This window comes from Cupressus sempervirens, chromosome 1, assembly GCF_028749045.1.
Source record: "Cupressus sempervirens isolate cs-2001-9-10 chromosome 1, ASM2874904v1, whole genome shotgun sequence".
In the NCBI taxonomy this organism is placed as follows: domain Eukaryota; kingdom Viridiplantae; phylum Streptophyta; class Pinopsida; order Cupressales; family Cupressaceae; genus Cupressus; species Cupressus sempervirens.
The window spans coordinates 652,036,965-652,057,274 of NC_143118.1; the positions used below are offsets into that span (position 1 = coordinate 652,036,965).

At 37.2% G+C, this 20,310-nt stretch overlaps 1 protein-coding gene across 3 annotated transcripts in view; it reads left to right on the plus strand.

Moving 5' to 3' along the window:
- The first annotated feature begins 243 nt into the window (after positions 1–243).
- Positions 244–20,310, plus strand: part of GC6 (golgin Putative 6) — a 156,147-nt gene continuing 136,080 nt past the window's right edge. Inside the window, exons 1-2 of one of the 3 annotated variants that reach the window (XM_089786021.1) lie at positions 244–600; positions 712–797. In XM_089786021.1, coding sequence (XP_089642147.1) covers positions 753–797 — 45 coding nt within the window. In that variant the 5' untranslated portion in view covers positions 244–600; positions 712–752. Of the gene's footprint in view, positions 619–711; positions 798–20,310 lie in introns of all 3 variants that reach the window. The other 2 variants (XM_089786018.1, XM_089786026.1) reach the window with 2 other exon arrangements.

The window sequence follows — 20,310 nt, forward strand, 5'->3', positions numbered from 1 at the left end:
ACATCCTCTTCCACATGTAACCATCCATAAAGTGCTTCTCAAATTCAATTGCATTGACCATGAAAAACATTCACATCCTCTTCCTCCATTCTCATGTTGATATTTCTCTCTCTATGTTCTACATAGAAAATGATATGAATTAATCAAGTGAATTATAAACATATTTGCTCTCCAAATTATATTTACCTTTATATAGAATTTTTACTACTCATCACATATAGATTTGAATTAAAACTTTTTTTTATTGTTTATTTTCTACTACGTCTCAAAATACTCTCATAATGAACATGAGTGGGTATTCAAATTGTTTATCCACACTTTTTATTAATTTCATCCAATCACTTTAAATGCCAATCTTTGTAAATTTCTGTCTCTTTACTAATTTCATATCAGGATTAAATGTAAGTAACCCTCTAAACTCGGAAGGGACCTTCTTGAAAAGCCCTTCATCTAAATATAGAATATAATCTGCAAAATGGTGTCCACATGACACCTGGGTCAAACCCTACACTTTCAATGGGTACAACTCATCAAAGCTAAACATGGGTTCATTTTTTGCCTGCATTCTATAGGAGGGCCCTCGACACGCCAGCGCATGACGTACGCCTGCAAACACCTGTATTGTCGAAAAATGAATTTGGCCACTATATTGCTTCAATGTCTTTGTCGCGGTAATAATTTTCTGAAAATTTGCTCGTCTCTCTGGTTTAGGGCCCAACAGTAAACGAACTGAAACTCACCAAAATATACGAATGGCATTCAAAATTGGCCCCATAAATCTCAACGCCATTGCTCAGGTACGTCTTCGAGCTTATTCCTTGATCCTATCAGTTCATTTTTTTCTACTGAAAGAAAATGGTCACGAGTTTAAGCCGTAAGGGAGAACATTAATTTCTATTTGCTTTTAGATTAAAACAGACTGAAGCCCTAGGTACCTGGCTGCTGCCAGAGAAACTTACACGCGTTTCCTCCTTTGAATTTTACACCGAAGTGACATTGATAGTCAATTTTTTTTTATGTTATCCGCCCTAGCTTGGATTTTTGTATTTGTTAATCTTAAATTGAGTTACATTTTTGTTTTGCGGGGATCGATCGCATGCTTAATTTACCACCTTAAAGGACCTGTTAATGGTTACATTGTAAGTTCTGTGGTAAATTGTGGGAAGTGTATGTTCTCCTACTTATTTTTTGAAATGGGAGGCTTTTTTTTTTGCTGGTTCCTGGTTAAGTGTTAGGTATTATTGCCTTGTTTACGGTTAAATAATATTGCCCAATTTTGTTCCAAATTCTGTTGAAAATTGTTGAATTTTGATGTTACAATTTGTAACTACTAACTGGAGATTATATTTCATGGGAAACTATTAATTGGAGATTACTTTCATGGGAACTATTAATTGGAGATTACTTTCATGGGAAACTATTAATTGGAGATTGTTTTGCTGTCTGGTTGCTGCCTGTTTGCGGTCTCTTATCATTCAGGGCAGCTTTCTGTTTTGTGGGTTCATAGGTTAAGGCCTATCTTTGCATACCTTTTGTGTAAAGGGTTTCGGGTCCTCTCAAAACAAGTTTCTTCTGTAATTTAAAACAATATCAGAAGAATTTTTATTTTACTGCATATAAGTCCTCCTTAGACCATGTTTTACAATATTCTTCATTGCACACTTTTTATTGGAAGATGAGGCCACTTTTTTAGATTGCCATATGATTTAGGATTTATTTATAGTCAACTCCATTTTCTCATCCATTAAAGCTGTATTGTTATTGACATCACTTTATTGAACCTGGGTAGTTTTTGCAGTAAATGCCTCGTCTTACCACTAGAATGTAGCTAAATGGACAGGAAAGAGTTTTTTTTCCTTTTAGTCTATAATTGAAAATATTCTGCCAACTATTGCTATAATAGTATAACCTATAATAGAACTAAATGTGCACATGGCCTCTGTTTAGCCAACTGTCGTGCAGACGAATGTTTTTGGGATCTGCTAACTTTGTTTTTAGAAGATGATGCAAGAGCTATAGCAATTTGCAGCTAATGAATTTGACTGCCGTGTCGTTGATTGTTATACTTTTCAATATCTTACTTTGCTTGGAAAACATTTTTTTTGGAGAGGAAAAAGGATTTGGATCAGTAGCACTACACACTGCAGTGAAAATTACTTTGGGGAATGAATTGGCAAAGCTAAAAAGAATCAAGATCTTCTAAAAAAAACTGGGAGGATTTAATTGGGAATCAAAAAAATTAAATCAGGATTTAATTTTGAATCTGAATTTTTATTTGCAGAGATGCAGATTCTCTTTCAAAGTGCCAAAGAGGCTTCTAGCATTCAAAGAAAACCAAAAAAAAGCAAGAAGAACAATAAATAATGTGACAAATCCAAATCCAAATCCAAGTTTAAGAGATCAAAATCTTTTAAAAAGTCAAAAGCTATTTGTTAGGATTGTGGTAAACTTGGCCACTTCTGAAAGCAGTATAAGGGAAAAAACAAGAAAATGATGTGGATTCTTGATTCCGAGTTTAAGAAAGAAGATGATGATGCATTCATTGCAGCTTTGACCTCTAGTGTTGGCGAGAATGCATGATCAATTGACTAGGTGCATCTTTTCATATGATCTCAAATAAACATTGGTTAGTTGACTGAGGTGGCATTTGAAGAAAACCAAAAAAATAGGCAAGAAGAACAATAAACGATGTGAAAATTTCTAACTCAAGTTTAAGAGATCAAAATCTTCAAGACATCCAAACCGAAGTTTAGGATTGTGGTAAACTTAGTCAGTTCTGAAAGTAATGCAAGGAAGAACAAAGAAAAACAAGATGGATTCTTGACTCCGAGTTTAAGAAAGAATATGATGATGCATTCATTGCAGCTTTGACCTCTTGTGTTGGTGAGAATGCATGATGAATTGACTAGGTACATCTTTTCATATGACAAGATCATATGACTTGCATCCATTATTTTGCACCTGAGTCAATTGATCTTTTCAAAAATAAGGTGGCAAACTGATGATATAATCAATTAAATTGAACAGCACATTATATAATAACTGGCAATATATTAATAATTATCCTCCAAAAAGAGGCTGAGTTAATATTAACAAAGAGGCAATTAAGGGGGAAGGTGTGATTCAGTTAATGAAGAGGCATGTTGGCTGTTGAAGGGATGCAAGTCGGAAAATACACCTCCTCGCTAAAAAGAGAACATCACATTTTAATAATAACCAGCAATATATTAATAATTATCCTCCAAAAAGGGGTTGGGTTAATATTAACAAAGAGGCAATTAAGGGGGAAGGTGTGAGTCAGTTAACGAAGAGGCATGTTGGTTGTAGAAGGGACACAAGTTGAAAATGACATACCTTCTTGCTAAAAAGGGATGGATATAAGTATGGAAGATTAGCATTCAAGAAAGCAAGGAGTCAATAGCAGAATTAATTATATGCGCAGCAGGGCGAGTTATGTAATAACCTTTAACTGTGGTATGAAGAAATAATTATTGTTTTCATATGTATTTATGCCAATACTATAGATGTGAATGTGTATCGGAGTTGTGTGCAGACCTGAATTTTTGAATCTAACATAAATATCTATGCATCTATTAATGTGAATATCTGTTTGAAATAATTGGTCATATTGAGGAAAGGAAGGGATTGCAAGGAGGGAGAATGGTGGAGAATCCCTCACTAGGTGCACCATCTCATGAGAATGGCTTAGGAGTTAGGACCATGTGAAGCCAAAGGGAACAAAGTTTCACTATGAGGGTCATTTTAAGACACCCCATTGCAATCTTCCCCACTAAACCCATATTAATCAATTGTTGAAATAAGCTATAGGGAATCCTTAACCATGAGAGGAAAGGAGGATGGGATGGTGGAGGAGGACGATGTCTAGGCCTCACTAGGTACACCACCAAACGAGAATGATTAAGGAGTACATGAGACCAAGGAGGACAAAGTTTCTTCTCTTGGGCCTGTTGAACAATCCGAATAACTGAGAGGTGGGGGGGGGGATAAGTTATTCCCACACACTTGTTAAAACTTTTCAGCTCTCGGTAATACATAACCACCATCAAACAATACTTAAGATCTGCTGGTTAAAGCACAGTAAATCACCATAACAAAGATAAGAAAGCAAGCACAGAAACATCAATATAATCAAAACCAGTATTTTCGTGGAAAACCCAATTTGGGAAAAAACACAGAGAGGCTAATTCTCATGAAATTAAAAACACCTGTTCAGGTGATTTTTACAACAAGGGCTAACTGCCGGAAATGCTTACTTCAACAAGGGGACTGTCGGGTAGGCTTCACTGCCAGGGTGGCTATGCCCCAGAAATAAAATAAGATTCTCTGCCAATGGGCTTATAGCAAACTCAAGAAGGATGAAAGTAGAACCACCACAGATTATAGTTGCCGGACCTCTGTAATACAGTCCGCCACTGGCTGCATCACCTGGGTTCAATCTTTATGAGTAAGCTCACACTTACATCATATTCACCACCACACACATTTGTTGCCACATCCACAACTCACAACTCACAACTCACAACTACTGCTCTTGGATACAAAGAGTTATTTATTTATTTTGGTATCCAAGTGTACATATGTTGACTCCATAACAAAACGTGTGATGTTACCAATGCGACAGCTATGCTATTACATTTCAAGCATTGAATCTAAATCTAGAATTGCATAACCACCAACTTACATTAGGATCTACAGGTCATGCTAAGATATTACAATTTTTATCATGATTGTCGATGCGGCAGGATTGCTACAATCAAGACCAAAAGATGGAAACTTAAGATCTTTGATATAACCGATGAACCCAGGCACTACAATCTGCTGTGGCCAATGCATCAAAACATATCTGATGATCTGTACAATTGCTCAGATACAGAGGATATCTGAATGCATACTTTAATAGCCACTAAAATCTCCAGCAACTAACAAGAATGAACGAAAAACTGAATGAAATCGGGTATACAGATCCAAGAAGTATGAGATATCTGCAAACTTCTGCCATACTGCTAACACTGACAGTTCACACAATACATCAGAACTCCAATAACTTGTCAACAACCAATTGATACTGCCGGTATGGATATTTTGACAACAACGACAACTAATGCCAACATCAGCATGCAAAGGCTAACGGGGTCTATTGTAGGGTATATTTGTTGCACCTTATCATGTCCCCTATCTGTAATATCCCCAATGGATATTAGACCAATTTTTTTTCTTTCTCATAAACAGATTTCAGCACATAATAGATGAGTCATGCAAAACAAAAGAGATAAGATACGGCAATAATATTAATGTCCAACAAAAGACCACAAAAGGGTTAATGGGACTGAGAGCTTACAACAAGAAAACAGAGAGAAGCGGGAGCACCAAACGGTGTCCGAGAAAAGCAAGCAAGAAACAAGAAGAAAAGAGAAGTGAGAAGGAAAGGATTAGGAATCCTTTCTAGACATGAAGAATTTGGTCATAGAAGGATGTGACTGCAAATGAGCCTTGCACTGTCCTTGTGAGCTACTAGAGGAGTGTTGCTGTCGGGATAAATTGCCACGGGGTCTCACAGACCTAGAGTGACTGATGGTGGTAGTAGTAAACGGCCTTTTCACACCCCTTGGTGGAGACAAGGGTGAGAAAAAGGCAGTAATGAGCTGATCCGAGGTATGACCGTGAGGAAGAAGTCACTGCAAAGTACTCTTGCAGAGCAGGGTGGTTTCCTGAAGGTAAAGTGCAAGACACTGTTGATCAATGTAGCTGAAGAATGCTGAAAGAGAGAAGCAGTCGCGGAGCAGGCAATGAAATCTCCTTCTGATCTCATAAAAGATAAGGGCAAAGGAAAATAAAGTGAGTCTCTATCTTGACCTCAGCTAAAGTACACATCTGATAGATCCAGTCATTCCTGTCCATATGATGGTCAGTCTAGGCTTGAAGACGATGAGAACCAACTTTGAAGGAGCCTAGAGAGATACATAGAGCATGACATCAACATCGAGATAGGTAGCTAGGACGAACAATAACTCCATCCAGAATCTCCAGAAAGTGCTCAGCATTGAAGGCCATCTTTGGACGTAAACCTCCATGAGGATTACTCTAGGTAGTAGTAATATACTATTTGTAGAGCAATATAAACCAGCAAATGAACCAATATGCACAATAAAAGACTCAATTTTAACACTTCAGATTTGCTATTGTATTATAAACCAGCAATACAATACTGACATGCATAAATCCAATCCTAAAAACAATATTATAGTCATATTGGAGAGAAATAACAACATGCACCTGTAATCCCAAATGTGAATTCTGATGTGAATCCACCACAGATGATGAATTGGGGCTACATCCAATTCACCTAGAAATCTTGAAGGTTTTTCTGTCCTCAGGCTTCAGCAAGAGAAAGCTAGATGCTTTCTAGAGTTCTCCAAAGAGAAACCAAAAATTCAATCTCAAATCCAAGCATACTCAAAATGAATGAGACTCCCTCTTTTAATGCTCAACCGTGACTCTTCAGATTCCCATTCTGTCTTATGTCTTACTGCCCCCTTGTCACCTTTTTCCCTTATTAATCAAAAGAGACTTTTTAAATGGTATACTTTAATTCCAAAGTCACTTTTAATTATTTTATAAGTTGGGCTAGTAATTTTCAAATGTTCCTAAAAAGGGACATTACTGTCCTCCTTCCTCGAGATTGCTTGTCCTCAAGCAATTAGTACTAGGATCCCATATACATCTGCAAGTATCTCTATAGCCCAATCTGAAAACACATTCTGCCACACTGCGAAGCAAGGTGTCCAAGTGCAACTCCATCAATCAGATCCTTGGATCCCTTGTCAATTTGTAAATTACTCCTCCGTTTGTAGGCAACATGACTCTAATCATAACTGCATCAAAACTCAAACTATGTAGTACTACAACAAAATCCTCAAAATGCCACGCATACATTCGGTCAACACCTGGATTTGAAACCATCCTATCAATACGATGTCAGAAGGAGTAAAGGATGTCTAACAACCTATCATCTTGGAACAACCAATTGAACAACATATCACGCAACCAAAACCGCGAATATGCATGAAGTTCAACTCACAAGTTCACCACGTATCACTGTCAAACTGGACCCGCAATACAAAAGATGACATTGTTGCAACTGTACCAATGTACTGGAAGGGTAACCATCTCATAAGGTGTGTGTCTCAAGGTGAGGTGTCTCCACAAAGCAACCTGCAACTTGCTAACCTCTAAAGGCTGAACCAAATCTGGAAAAAAATTAGTAGACCAAATGTAGAACCCACTAACAACCAAAGTGTGCATAAAGATAAAATCATCAGCTAGCAAATACATTGCTGCCATATCATGAAGACTGGGTGATATGTCTCTAGATAATCGGTAGAAATTAGAAACTATCAGCATACCTTAAATGCAATATGAGATTTTTAGCATCACTATAAGTACCAACACTCAAATCAATATCTCCATCAATGAAATGATCACCATCAAGTGAAATCTCTAAGTCATTTTCACTTGTTTCATCTCTATCCACATGCCGTTGTGTAGAGATATACAACTGCTATCATAACAATCAGAATTCTCTTGGCTGTCTTCATGCTAGCCAATCCACTCAATGCCATCATGCTGGTCAATTCTCTTGTTGTCATCGCTGTCAATTTCATCAACTACTACATCTGAATGTTGAGCCAAGGTAGAGCATGCCAAATTTAATTCATGATTAAGCTCAACAATATGATTTTCTGCCTCGTGAAATGCTGCTAAGCAAGCCTCTAGGATGTCCGTAGTATTTGTGAGCTTGCAAGAAAGGATGTCCACTTCTTCTTCCTTCTTCCTTAATGCTTCAGATTAGATCTTTGTGAGACAAAAATGATGATCGCGATCTGAAAGTAGACGTAGATAATCTGATTTCATTGCTTTCATCCCTCCCTTAATCACCTGCAAATGTGAGAACTCCTCTATGAGTCCTTTTTGTCTTCTCTCTAATTGATCCTTCCAAAATTGTTTTTCAACCATCTCATATATGTTATCAAAATGTGATAAAGCTGCAATAATCTTATTCTTAGTTACTTTTATTTTGCTTTCCAAATAAGGTGGCCTAGTAGGTGTATGAGATAAGTCCAATGCGCATGAGGTGGGAGAAAGTGTATTACCATATATATCCATGTCGTCTTTTATACTTAGTTGTGACAAAGGATTAGGGGCAGCATTGTATTGAAAATAAATTTGTCACAAGAAGAATCCAAACCATAGGAAGAGACTTGTATGTCTGAATCAATGTTAGCATCATCACTCACAAAAGGTGTCAAGTCTTCATCGTTGGCTGTTTGGACAATCTTCTCCGATGTGTTATCAACATGCCCATTAGGAGCACTAGTATCAATAGCCCCGCAAGGAACCTCTACCTCCCCATTCCAAATAAATAGACCTAGATCATGTTTAACATCTTTTACATGTGAAGGTTGCAAACCAATGGTAGTTGGTTGCTCTTCCTTTCTAGGACCACTTGTAAGCTAATTATTGTTCTCCTCGTACAAATTTCTGCACTTGTCTTTCCAAGGAGATCTTGGGCCAATTTATAATATTTCCTTTTTGCCATATCACCCTTGTTTTGCCGCTTTGGATGATAGTCCACATAGTCCATGAAGGGTAACTCATTTTAAACTTGTGGAGGGAATCTGTTGTACTCCTCATATATGCTCATTATGTTAGTCCTCATATCAGATTGGAAATTTTGGGCTAACTACTCTTGTATCTTAATAAGATCCTTTTAAAACTTTTTCGAAGTTGTGTACCTTTCCCATGGCAATTTAATGTGATGCTCACAGAATCAATCAGACTTGTCTTTCTTTTCAGCTTGCACCCTCACACAATTCTCCTCAAATAGAATGAAGATGAGAGAGGCTCCAATTCTAAGAGCTTTTATAATGGCTTCATAGTTCAGTTTTGCTATGTAGCCTCAGATATCAGTGAAATGCTTTCTTAGTTAAGTTGCCCTGTACCAAGGAGATCGACTGCACTGACCCTATCACAGTTACAATTTGATGTTATTTAGACCAAATGAATTGGACTCAATTTTTGATGGAGGATAGAAAGGTAAAGCTTTTAAAAATTTTCTGGGGGCTCTCAGCAATCCCCCACATATTATACCAGGTTGAGAGACACCAACCTCCCTTTAAACAAATGTATCATAATGTAATTGCAAGCATGTTAATAGCATTCAGAAAGTTGGAACTGAGTAATCTTCAACAACACCGGCTTCACACAACATCATCTTGTCTTGTCCAACTACAAGCATGTATATGTCTATGCAAAAGCGAGCCATGCATTCACCATGCATTCCACAAACAAGGTCTTTGGTTTGAATTTATATCTTAGGTAATCACAATTTATCAGAGATTCTTTTCTGATACTAGCTCTCGGGGTCGTTGCTGGTATGCTCAGGCATCTACTTTGCTGAGCTCTATTGGTATTGATATTTATCGTCTTCCTCCTTATTTGTTCTCATTGAATGCTCTTGCTCATCTCCTCCCATCTCGGCAGGAGTTGAATGCGCATGTCAGACTTGATATTTATAGACAGTACATTATTGCTACCTAGACCAACCCTCATGGTGGTTTACGTCCAAAGATGGCCTTCTATGCGGAGCATTTTCTGGAGATTATTGTTCATCCTAGTTATCTTTGTCTTGTTTCGCTTTTCTCAGACACTGTTTGGTGTTCCTGCTGTTGTTAGCTTCTTGGTTGTAGTTCTCAGTCCCATAGAACCTTGTGGTCTTTTGTTGGACATTAATAATATTATCTTATTTTATCTGTGCAAGAGCTGTGCTTTGCAACAAATAAAGTCCTCATGAACTGGAGTGGTTGTACCAACAACAGTAATATATTATCAATTGCCAACAAAGATAGAAACGTCAATAATCATGCTTAATACAAAACCTGTTTCGCATTGGAAAGTTAGGAGTCTGGAACCCTTCATTCTGAGTATTTGACAATTCAGATTTTGCTTAACACAATTGCCTAGTCACGTTAAAACCTGCAGTTCGAACACAAGGATGAAGTAATGTTTGTACCAACTTCAACTTTTGATCTTCCCCTTCAATTTGAACTCCCAATTGTGTGCATTCGGTAGATTTCTGGATGCAAAAAGGAAGTTATCCCAACCCGTCGAATCTCCTGTGATTGGCAAGGTCGGACTCTTCTTTGTTTCACTAAGATTCCTATGTCTATGTTCATACAATTCTTATATAGTTGTTGCTTTGAGGTATAGATTGTGTCTCTAACGGGGACTACGTCCTGTTTTACTTGCTTATAGGGATTTTTGTCCCAAATCCTCAACAGTAAATTAAAAACTCACAAATAACCTTTGCAAATATTATTGCATGTTTTTGCTTCAATGAATACACCGACAATATTCAGAAGCTAGCCTGCATACCATCCTACGTATAGAGTTTTCTTCACTGTTTGATCATGAAGATTTCAACTTTTAAAAAGGTTTCATTTCTTGCTTCTGCCACACTTTTTAACTGTCGGACTCCCAGAATAGATTCAGATGGCATGTGCTTTTGATAAGCCTAGAGAAATGGATGTCTGCAACTCTTCCATCACTGTGCATCTATCAAAATGTTTCCTTCTCAACATAGAATGAATGTCCACGATAAGTCTTCTTGTATTCGACTAAGATTGTAGCCTAGAGTTATGAAAAGGTTTTCTCATATACAGTAGGTTCTTTCATATGGCAAAGCAACTACGAATCTTTTGCTCACCAACAATTTTGTCGTTACAACTTCAGACGCGTTACCAACTCCCAATGAAGACATTGGAAGAAAGTTCAAGAAAAAATAATCACTTGCTCATAACTGGAAATCATTACCAAATATTCTTGGAAACATTACAACTCCTGCGCAAAACTCCGTTCTAGGATTCTTATCATTTAGGTGATACAACCACTCCCGACATTCCACCTCAAACCAAGTCGGCAAAATACAAAATAGTCTTCCACGTGATTGTTTCTTGTCTCAATAACGACAAACATCAATAACCATAACTTGTTATTTCCATTTTCGTCCAAAATGTGTAGAAGCATTTTCAGAGGAAGTTGAATAGCTAAAAAATGTGTAATAGCCGTTGCAATTCTGATTTCTTAACCTGAGAATTTCCTCAAACACTTTGCATACAAGGGATATATTGCAGATCTAAATTCTGACTTCTTTCTAAATGCCAAACTTTAATAAATTTGCTTGCAAAGAACTCCAAAACATCTAACAATGAAGATGCAAATGTTTTTGTATTTTTTTGAAACATATAACACTGGTTACAAATGAGAAAATATGCATCCACAACAATAAGACATTAGGGCAACAAATTCTGATGTAAAACTCTGATATAAATCAGATTAGAAATGATTTCTAAATTCTTAAATATGCCCTAATATATTCAAATCTATCTTCCATGCAATGCAAAATGAAATGGATAGGAACTTGGAAACTGGTAATGAAATTTGGATTTTATTGTAGTGAGTCATTGTAGCAATATCCAACTTATTCCTTCAATCATAATCCACAATTTGGCCCCAGGCCACAAATTCGGCACAATGAAAAGATTGATTTGTCTTCTCCAATAGCTGCAACCCTTTGGAAGATCCTTCACCATTATGCTCGAATAGAACGAATGTATGACGTCTTCTCAATACCAAATTCATTGGGTATTTCACCAGCTCAAATGGAGGCACACAAAAGTACTCTGTTCTCTAGTGGCAAATACTGAAACCTTTGCTCAGAGCTCAAAGAAATCAAATAAGCAAATAATGGATGCCTAACAATGAAGTTCTCGCCTCTATTTATTCTTTTCCTTCACTCTTCTAGAAGGAAATAAAATATTATTTAATTGTACTCTCTAGAAGCTTCCCCCTTTCCAATACAATAATTAGTTGTGCTTCTAGAAAATGCACTCTCTAGAAGCTTCTCCCTTTCCAATACAATAAATAGTTGTGCATCTGGAAAATTAAATTAATTAAATATAATGTCACCTTTAGATTTATTTATTGACTTTAATATAATTCATTTCTCCCTATTTCTCCACTTAGCCTTCGGAGAATGAAAGGCTAAGAATTTCACTGAGGGTCTAAAAGATGGGGGACATTACAGTCGACCCTCCCTGAAATTGCTTGTCCTCAAGCAACTTCAATTCAGGGTGTTGCAAAATCTCCTCATTCTCCCATGTCACATCCTCTACCGGCAAGTCCTTCCACTTCACCAGATACTCCCTTATAGTACGCCGCCTCAAGTTCCTTTCCTTGAAATCAATGATAGCCTCAGGCACGATAAGAAACCTAACTTGTACAACAAGGGCAATTGCTGATCGAATTCAATATATATATTTAAGTTGATAACCGACTATTTTACCCCAGCTAGTGTAACTTCTCCACAATATAGAAAAAATAATAATGTAACAACATGAACGGTAGAAAGCTTAGCATTTATAATATGCTTTAGACATAAACAATGGAGTATTAAATCATCCGAGTTACATATTATGAAAGGTGTTTAGCACAATGTTCAGACGTCTATACTAACCTGGGTTAAAGAATGGATGTTTTACTAAATGCATTCTATACTAAGCAACAGTGGTACAACAATGGTCCCTTGACACCGTTAATGGTCTATCTCCTTACGCAAATCATGCTCTCAGATGGAGTTCTTTACCATCGCTTAGTTCAAACTTCCTTGCGATCTGCACTACACTTCCAATAATCCGAGTGTGTTGCTGTCCGCCAAGAGTTTGTCATGCCGTTTTGCTACCTGTTTTCTACCCATGGCCTTCCCTGTGTGACAGTCAGCCTCTTGACTATTGCTGTCCTGCGGTGGGAATGTTCACTGCTGCTGTCTACCAATCTCATGTGAGAAGTTGGTATAGGTTGCAACGACCAATGCCATCAAACTGCTCCGCTAATAGCAATGTGGCTGCTATCTGAATGCAATCGGGTATCTATGCTCACGCACGTTAACTTCATAAAACCTCTGCCAGTTACTTTGAATGCTGTCCACAATTGTGCCAAAGTACATCTGCAATGTTCCACGTTTGGTGATGAATAGATCTTCGATGAGTTGCTGGGGCTACGTCCAACTTTACTATCTCAAGGGGTTTCGTCTTCAAGATTAACCAGTCACATTTAAGCACCCTGTTTGGATTTTGATCAATATCACATTTCATGGTGTGAATCCCAATGTAGCTCCTTGCTTTTATAACCTCGGATATGAGGGGAAATGCAGACAACTAAGCAATGTGGGATAAAAGCCAATTTCATCTTTTAATCACTTAAGTTACTTTTGTCATAAAGTGACTTTAAGTCATAAAGTAACTTTATAAATCAACTATGTAAAATAAAGCGACTTAACTATATGAAGCCTCATACTTAAATATCTCCCCAATGAAACCAAATAGAATCCTGTGATTGGCTGGTATCCTCAAGATAAATGCTGTTAGCCTATTCGGATGGAAAGATAGACCAACAAGGCGCCATAAGGCCTAGCGCGGAGAAGGGGACATTACAGGCACCAATACAAATTTTCCTTCATCATCCAAGGGTGGAAGCACTATAGAAGGAACAGTATGGCGTCCTAACGCTTTTTTGAGACGTGACACATGTAAAACATTATGAACTTTTCTTTTTGCCGGTAAATCCAACTCATAAGCCACCTCTCTAACTCTCTTGATCAACTTGAAAGGCCCATAATAACGTGGTTTAAGTTTCTTGGCACCACTCTTTTTGAGAGTGGACTGGTGGGAAGGCTGCAACATCAAATATACCATAACCCCTACTTCAAAAGCCCACTCAGTCCTCTTTTGATTAGCATACTGCTTCTGCTGATTCTGTGCCTTAGTGATATTCTCCTTAAGAGCTTTTACAATGTCTTGGCTCTCTTGTAATAAGTCTCCAACAGTGGGCACTCTACTATTTGATAACAACAAATCCATGAAATTGGGTGCCTCATATCCATATAATGCCATGAATGGTGACATCTGGATAGACATGTGATAAGTGGAATTATAACAATACTCACATAGATATATCCACTTAATCTAAGCGTTCTGCTACCCTGCTATGTTATTCCTAAGTTATCCCTCCACCCATTTGTTCACTATCTCTGTTTGACCATCTATTTGGGGGTGGTAGTTGGTACTCAGAGTGAGCTTTGTCCTGCACAATTTGAGTAACTCCTGCTATAAGTGACTCATAAATCTGTTGTCCCTGTCGCGAACGATGCTCTCAGGTAAGCCATGCAACCTGAGTACCTCTTTGAAGAATAAATTTGCCACCTGTGTAGTAGTGTATGAAGTGTTGATTGGGAAGAAGTGGGCAAATTTTGTAAGCCGATCAACAACAACATATATATATTCTCTACCTTGGGTTCTTGGCAATCTTGTGATGAAGTCCATGAACAGAGACTCTCTCTTCCGGTTAGGAATTGGAAGTGGTTGAAGTAAGCCAGTTGGGTAAGAGTGCTCTTGTTTATTCTGCTAGCAAGTAGGACACTCTCTAACATACTGCAACACCTCAACTTTAAGCCCTTTCTAAGAAAAACACTCATGAATCTGTCAGTAGGTTTGCAAAAACCTGGATGTCGCGCCGTAGGTGAGTCATGATAAACTCTCAACACCATCTGCCTCACCTTTGATCTTGGCACCAAATAAATGCGCCCTTTGTAATTGATGAGCTCATTCACAAGGGTGAAATCACTATTTTGGACCAATCCATCTATGAATCTCGATGCCCATGTATCCTTTGCATACTCTACAAGGATCAAATGTCTCTAATCCTCTGATATATCTGTCATCAAGCTCAAACTACTATGTCTGTATCCCAGGCCTTTTAATCAACCCGGAATCAATAAAATTGTGAATAGCACCTTTATCAAGCAAAGTGATAACTTGCCGACCAGCCAGTACCCCTCTCATCCTGAATGATCCCTCTTCTTGTACATTAGTGAGATGGGCCTCCTTAAGTCTACCCTCAATCTTCTCATCACCTATAGCCATTTTGTTCAATTTTTCATCATATGTGCCTCCCTTTTCTTCAATTGATTCCTCGTTTTCAGATTGGTTCATGTCATAAGGTCCTTTGCAATAAAAACAAAGTTTTTTCTTCCTTAAATCATTCAATGTCTCTATCCAAAGAAGCAAATGATTTATCTTTATTGTTAGCCTTTGTTTCATTCCTCTCAGGTTTCTTGAAGAATGGTTTGTTGTCTTTGCTAGATGATGCACCATTTGACTGGAATTTATTTATTGGGGCTGCTTGTTCCATACTTCTAGCCTTCTTAATCGCTTCTTGCAAATTGAATGGATCAAAGACTCTTACCCAACCCTTCAGTGGTTTGAATAATCTTTTAATGAACAAAACAACCAATCTACTATCTGAGATATTTGGCACCATAACAGATAGCTTCTGAAAGTCACTAATGAAATACTCCAATCCGCCTGTCTATCTCAATTGTGCCAACTCTCTAAAGTAGACTTGTGGATCCTTCTTATCGAACCTCTCTACCAACCTATCTACAAAGTCCTGATAGGAAGTCACCTGGTTATGCTGAAGGGTAACCATCCCATGGTACCACCAATCATGTGCAACTCCCTCTAAATGTAGTGTGGTATATTTTATTGCCCCCACTTCTGTCATAGGTCTTAGTGTTAAGAAGGTATCGAGCTTGTGAATCCAAGCGTGTGCTATCAATTTGCCACCACCATCAAATGTAGTCAAGGAAAGCTATCCTGTAGCACACTTTAATTCATTATCCTCGCCACAAGGTCTCTTATCCTATCTCGCTGTCCTATAATCCTCTCTCCTCAGGTTAACAAACCACTCAAATGTCATCCTCCCATGCACTTGTGGAGCTAATAAATCCCATTTGTCATTTGTAGCCATGAGGATATTTGCGAACGTTTCCTCTCTTGCTTCTTCTGTAGGTGCTATCTCAGGCTTGTCTCTAATGAAGGTAGGACGAGTAGGCCTCTTTGCTATCTTGGAGTGTGTCCTTTGAGCTCTAGGTGACCCCAATGCACTCCTGTTATCCCTTTGCTCTTGATTTTGTCTGTCCTGTGGTTTCATGCGCTGAACCATGGTGGTGAGTGCCTACAAAGCCTGAGCCATCTGCTCTTGTCCTGTAACCATTGCTTTGAAAAACTCCCTTGTTTTCTGATCCTCATTCCTATTATCTCTTGGTGGGCTACCCTCTTGCCTGTCACGCATGGTGTTTGACTGCCTATCAAATATCTCTTCCCTGTTTGACAAAGTTCACTTGGAAGTGTAAAACCTGTGAAAGCCAACCTTAGATGGTTGCATGCGATTGCTAAACCCTCAGGATGGCAGGATTTAGCTATGATACCAATGTAATATCCCTTGTAATTTTGATTTTAGTTTTTTGATTTCTTAACCCGAGAATTTCGTCAAACACTCTGCACGCAAGGGATATATTGCAGATCTAAATGCCGACTTCTTTTTGAATGCCAGACTTTAATAAATATGCTTGCAAAGAACTTTAAAACATCTAACAATGAAGATGCAAATGTTTTTGTATTTTTTTTGAAACATATAACACTGGTTACAAATGAGAAAATATGCATCCACAAAAATAGGACATTAGGGCAACACATTCTGATGTAGAACTTTGATATTAATTAGATTACAAATGATTTCTAAATTCTTAAACATGCCCTAAGATATTCAAATTTATCTTCCATGCAATGCAAAATGAAATGGTAGGAACTTGGAAACTGCTCAAGAAAAATGGATTTTATTGTAGCGAGTCACTGTAGCAACAACAACACTGTAGCAATATTTGACTTATTCCTTCAATCGCACTCCACAATCTGGCCCTAGGCCACAAATTTGGCACAATGAAAAGATTGATTTGTCTTCTCCAATAGTTGCAACCCTTCGGAAGATCTTTCACCAATATGCTCAAATAGAACACATGTATGATGTCTTTCCAATACCAAATTCATTGGGTATTTCACCAACTCAAATGGAGGCACACAAAAGAACTCCGTTCTCTAGTGGCAAATGCTGAAACCCTTGCTCAAAGCTCAAAGAAATAAGAACTCTGTTCTCCAGTGGCAAATGTTGAAACTCTTGCTCAAAGCTCAAAGAAATCAAATAAGCAAATAATGGATGCCTAACAATGAAGCTCTCGTCTCTATTTGTTCTTTTCCTAAACCCTTCTAGAAGGAAATAAAATATTATTTAATTGCACTCTCTAGAAGCTTCCCCCTTTCCAATACAATAATTAGTCATGCTTCTAGAAAATGCACTTTCTAGAAGCTTCCCCTTTTCCAATACAATAATTAGTTGTGCATCTAGAAAATTAAATTAATTAAATATAAAGTCACCTTTAGATTTATTTATTTATTTATTGACTTTAATATAATTATCTTTCTCCTTATTTCTCCACTTAGCCTTTGGAGAATGAAAGGCTAAGAATTCCACAGAGGGTCTAAAAGATGGGGGACATTGCAAAATGGTAAAGAAATTTTATTTCTCCACACAAATATTCCCCAAATAATAGTTCCAACACCGACTAGTCAACCTTATGCAAATATCACATACTCCAACCAATACCAACTATTGCTTCAAATCTTTCTGGAAAATCTATTTAGAAGCCAAATTATATTTCTTTGCAATGCTTTTAGGCGCACTTCCCTGGTGATTGAACTTCCCGTGAAGGTTGAGCGAACAACCTGTGACAATTACTGCTCACACCATTGCGTGAGGTCGCACACCATTCCCATGGGTTTGAGAACTTACGTGAATAACCGACAAGACTATTGCATCTTCACTTTGTGAAACTCTCCCGGTCTGTCTCCAACACAAAATGCTTCTCTTCCAATGCTTAGCTCAGTAGACATGCTGTCACTTTCAGGGCCAAGACAATGATGGTTAGAATTACCTCCAATATCTCTATTGTCATTATCAAACTCCAGGAAAATCACCTCAGATGTTGCATGAAATTTCCATTAGTGTTTAACTTATCACAACATTCATTTCAAGGCTATTGAGATTCTTTCTTCTATCCTGGGCATGTCTCTCAATCTCAAAGATAGCATGCAGTGACCAGACCCTGCAACTTCAGCAGTCGGGCCAAGTCTGTAATTATACTAGTTCTGTAACCCTATCTTACTCACCAATAATTTTGGATATTATATATAGATTATCAATGATTCTTCCTGATAAAATATTTCTTGTTAAACATTCTCAATTGTTTTTTGAATAATTTTCACAAGATAGGATCTTGACTTTTGATTATACCCAACAAGATGACAGGCTTGATGCTCTGATACCATTGTAATATCCCTGATGGATATTATACTAATTTGTTTTCTCATAAACAAATTTCACAACATAGTAGATAATTCATGCAAACTAGAAGAGCAATATAAACCAACAAATGAACTAATACGCCCAATAAAAGATTAAGTTTTAATACTTCAGATTTGCTATTGTATTATAAACTAGCAATACAATAACGACATGCATAAAATCCAATCCAAAAAATAGTATTACTGTCAGATTGGAGAGACATAACAACATGCACCTATAATCCCAAATGTGAATTCTAATGTGAATCCACCACAGATGATGAATTGGGGTATGTCCAATCCACCTAGAAATCCTAAATGTTTTTCATCCTCAGGCTCGAGCAAGAGAAAGCTAGAAGCTTCCCAGAGTTCTCTAAAGAGAAACTAGAAATTCAATCTCAAAACCAAGCATACCCAAAATGAATGAGACTCCCTCTTTTAATGCTCAACCGTGACTCTTCATATTCCCATTCTGCCTTTCATCTTATTGCCTCCTTGTCACATTTTCCCTTATAAATTAAAAGAGACTTTTAAAATAGTTTTAGTTTAATTCCAAAGTCACTTTTAATTATTTTATAAGTTGGGCTAGTAATTTTCTAATGTTCCCAAAAAGGGACATTACACTATCCCAATCCTTGTTATGGTTGAAACACCACATAATCGTTTAGATTTGTTATGTAAGTGTACATATTGATTAACCTTAGAAATGGATGTATCTCATGATTGATATTTACATTAATATCTAACTTGGTTGCAGCCTTGCAGGGTATCTCATCTTATACTTGAGTAAGCATTATATTGCTAAATATTTTATTTTCTTTATTTTGTTTGGGTCTGTGAATTTAGAGCAAAGTACAAGATGATCCAAGAAAGGGACATTACAATAAACACCTTGTCGAAGGGTAGATTGATTGTAGTTTCGAATATGGTATCTATGAGAATTATGCTTATGGAAAATTAAATTTTTTCATTTTTACTCGAGCTCTCATAAAATGTTGTTGTATTGTGGATTTTATTCATTTTGATGTGTTTGTAGTTGATGTTCGTTCAATTGTGCAGTCTACTTGCTATGTTCAATTTATTGAACATTATTTGCACGATGACATAGATTTAATTTATAATGAGTAAATTAAAGGTTTTAGTTGTTTTAAAGAATATAAAGCAATGGTTGAACTACAGATTAAAAAATTTCAAATGTTTGGTGGTGATTTTTGTTCTTAATGATTCGAACAGATTTTGTAAAGATTACAATATTACAAATAAAATAGAGTTTTGTATTCTTTACAGCAGAATGAGTTGCAAAAAGAATGAACAATACACTAAATCAAAAGGCTATGTGTATGCTTATTGGAGCTAGCATGAAGCAAAAAATTCTGTGCTTTAGTTGTAGCCATTTCTTGCTACTTGATTAATAAGTCTTCTACATTAGCTCTTGTCAATAAAATGTTTGTGGAGGCATGTTTGGGTCACAAGCCCCTATTGAGACATCAAACTTATCTTCATCAGGTACGATCTTGGTGTAAAATGATTCAAGCTTTGGGATTTTGTTGCACAAATTGTAGCACACATTAGAAGTGTGATTTTAGAACAAATCAAAGTATTTTTGTTGTTGTCTTCTAGCCTAAATAAATAAAAAATAAAGACACGATTCTCCATCTTTCTCCATTTGAGAAATTTAAACCGAGACCCTGAGATAGAAAAGCGTTTGATAAGAGTGAAGAAGCTCCAACTTAGCTTGTTTGAAGGTTTATGAGGTGTGGGCAACCATCAGAAAGGTAAACACCTGATAATTGAAGACATTTGTACAAGAGGAATTAGTTATGAATGATGCCTAGTGGATGAAGAAATGATGGAACTAAAATGATACATGAGACCTAGTACCATTGCCCAAAGGATGTAAACCTGTTAGATTCAAATGGGCGTTCGGAAGAATATTGGT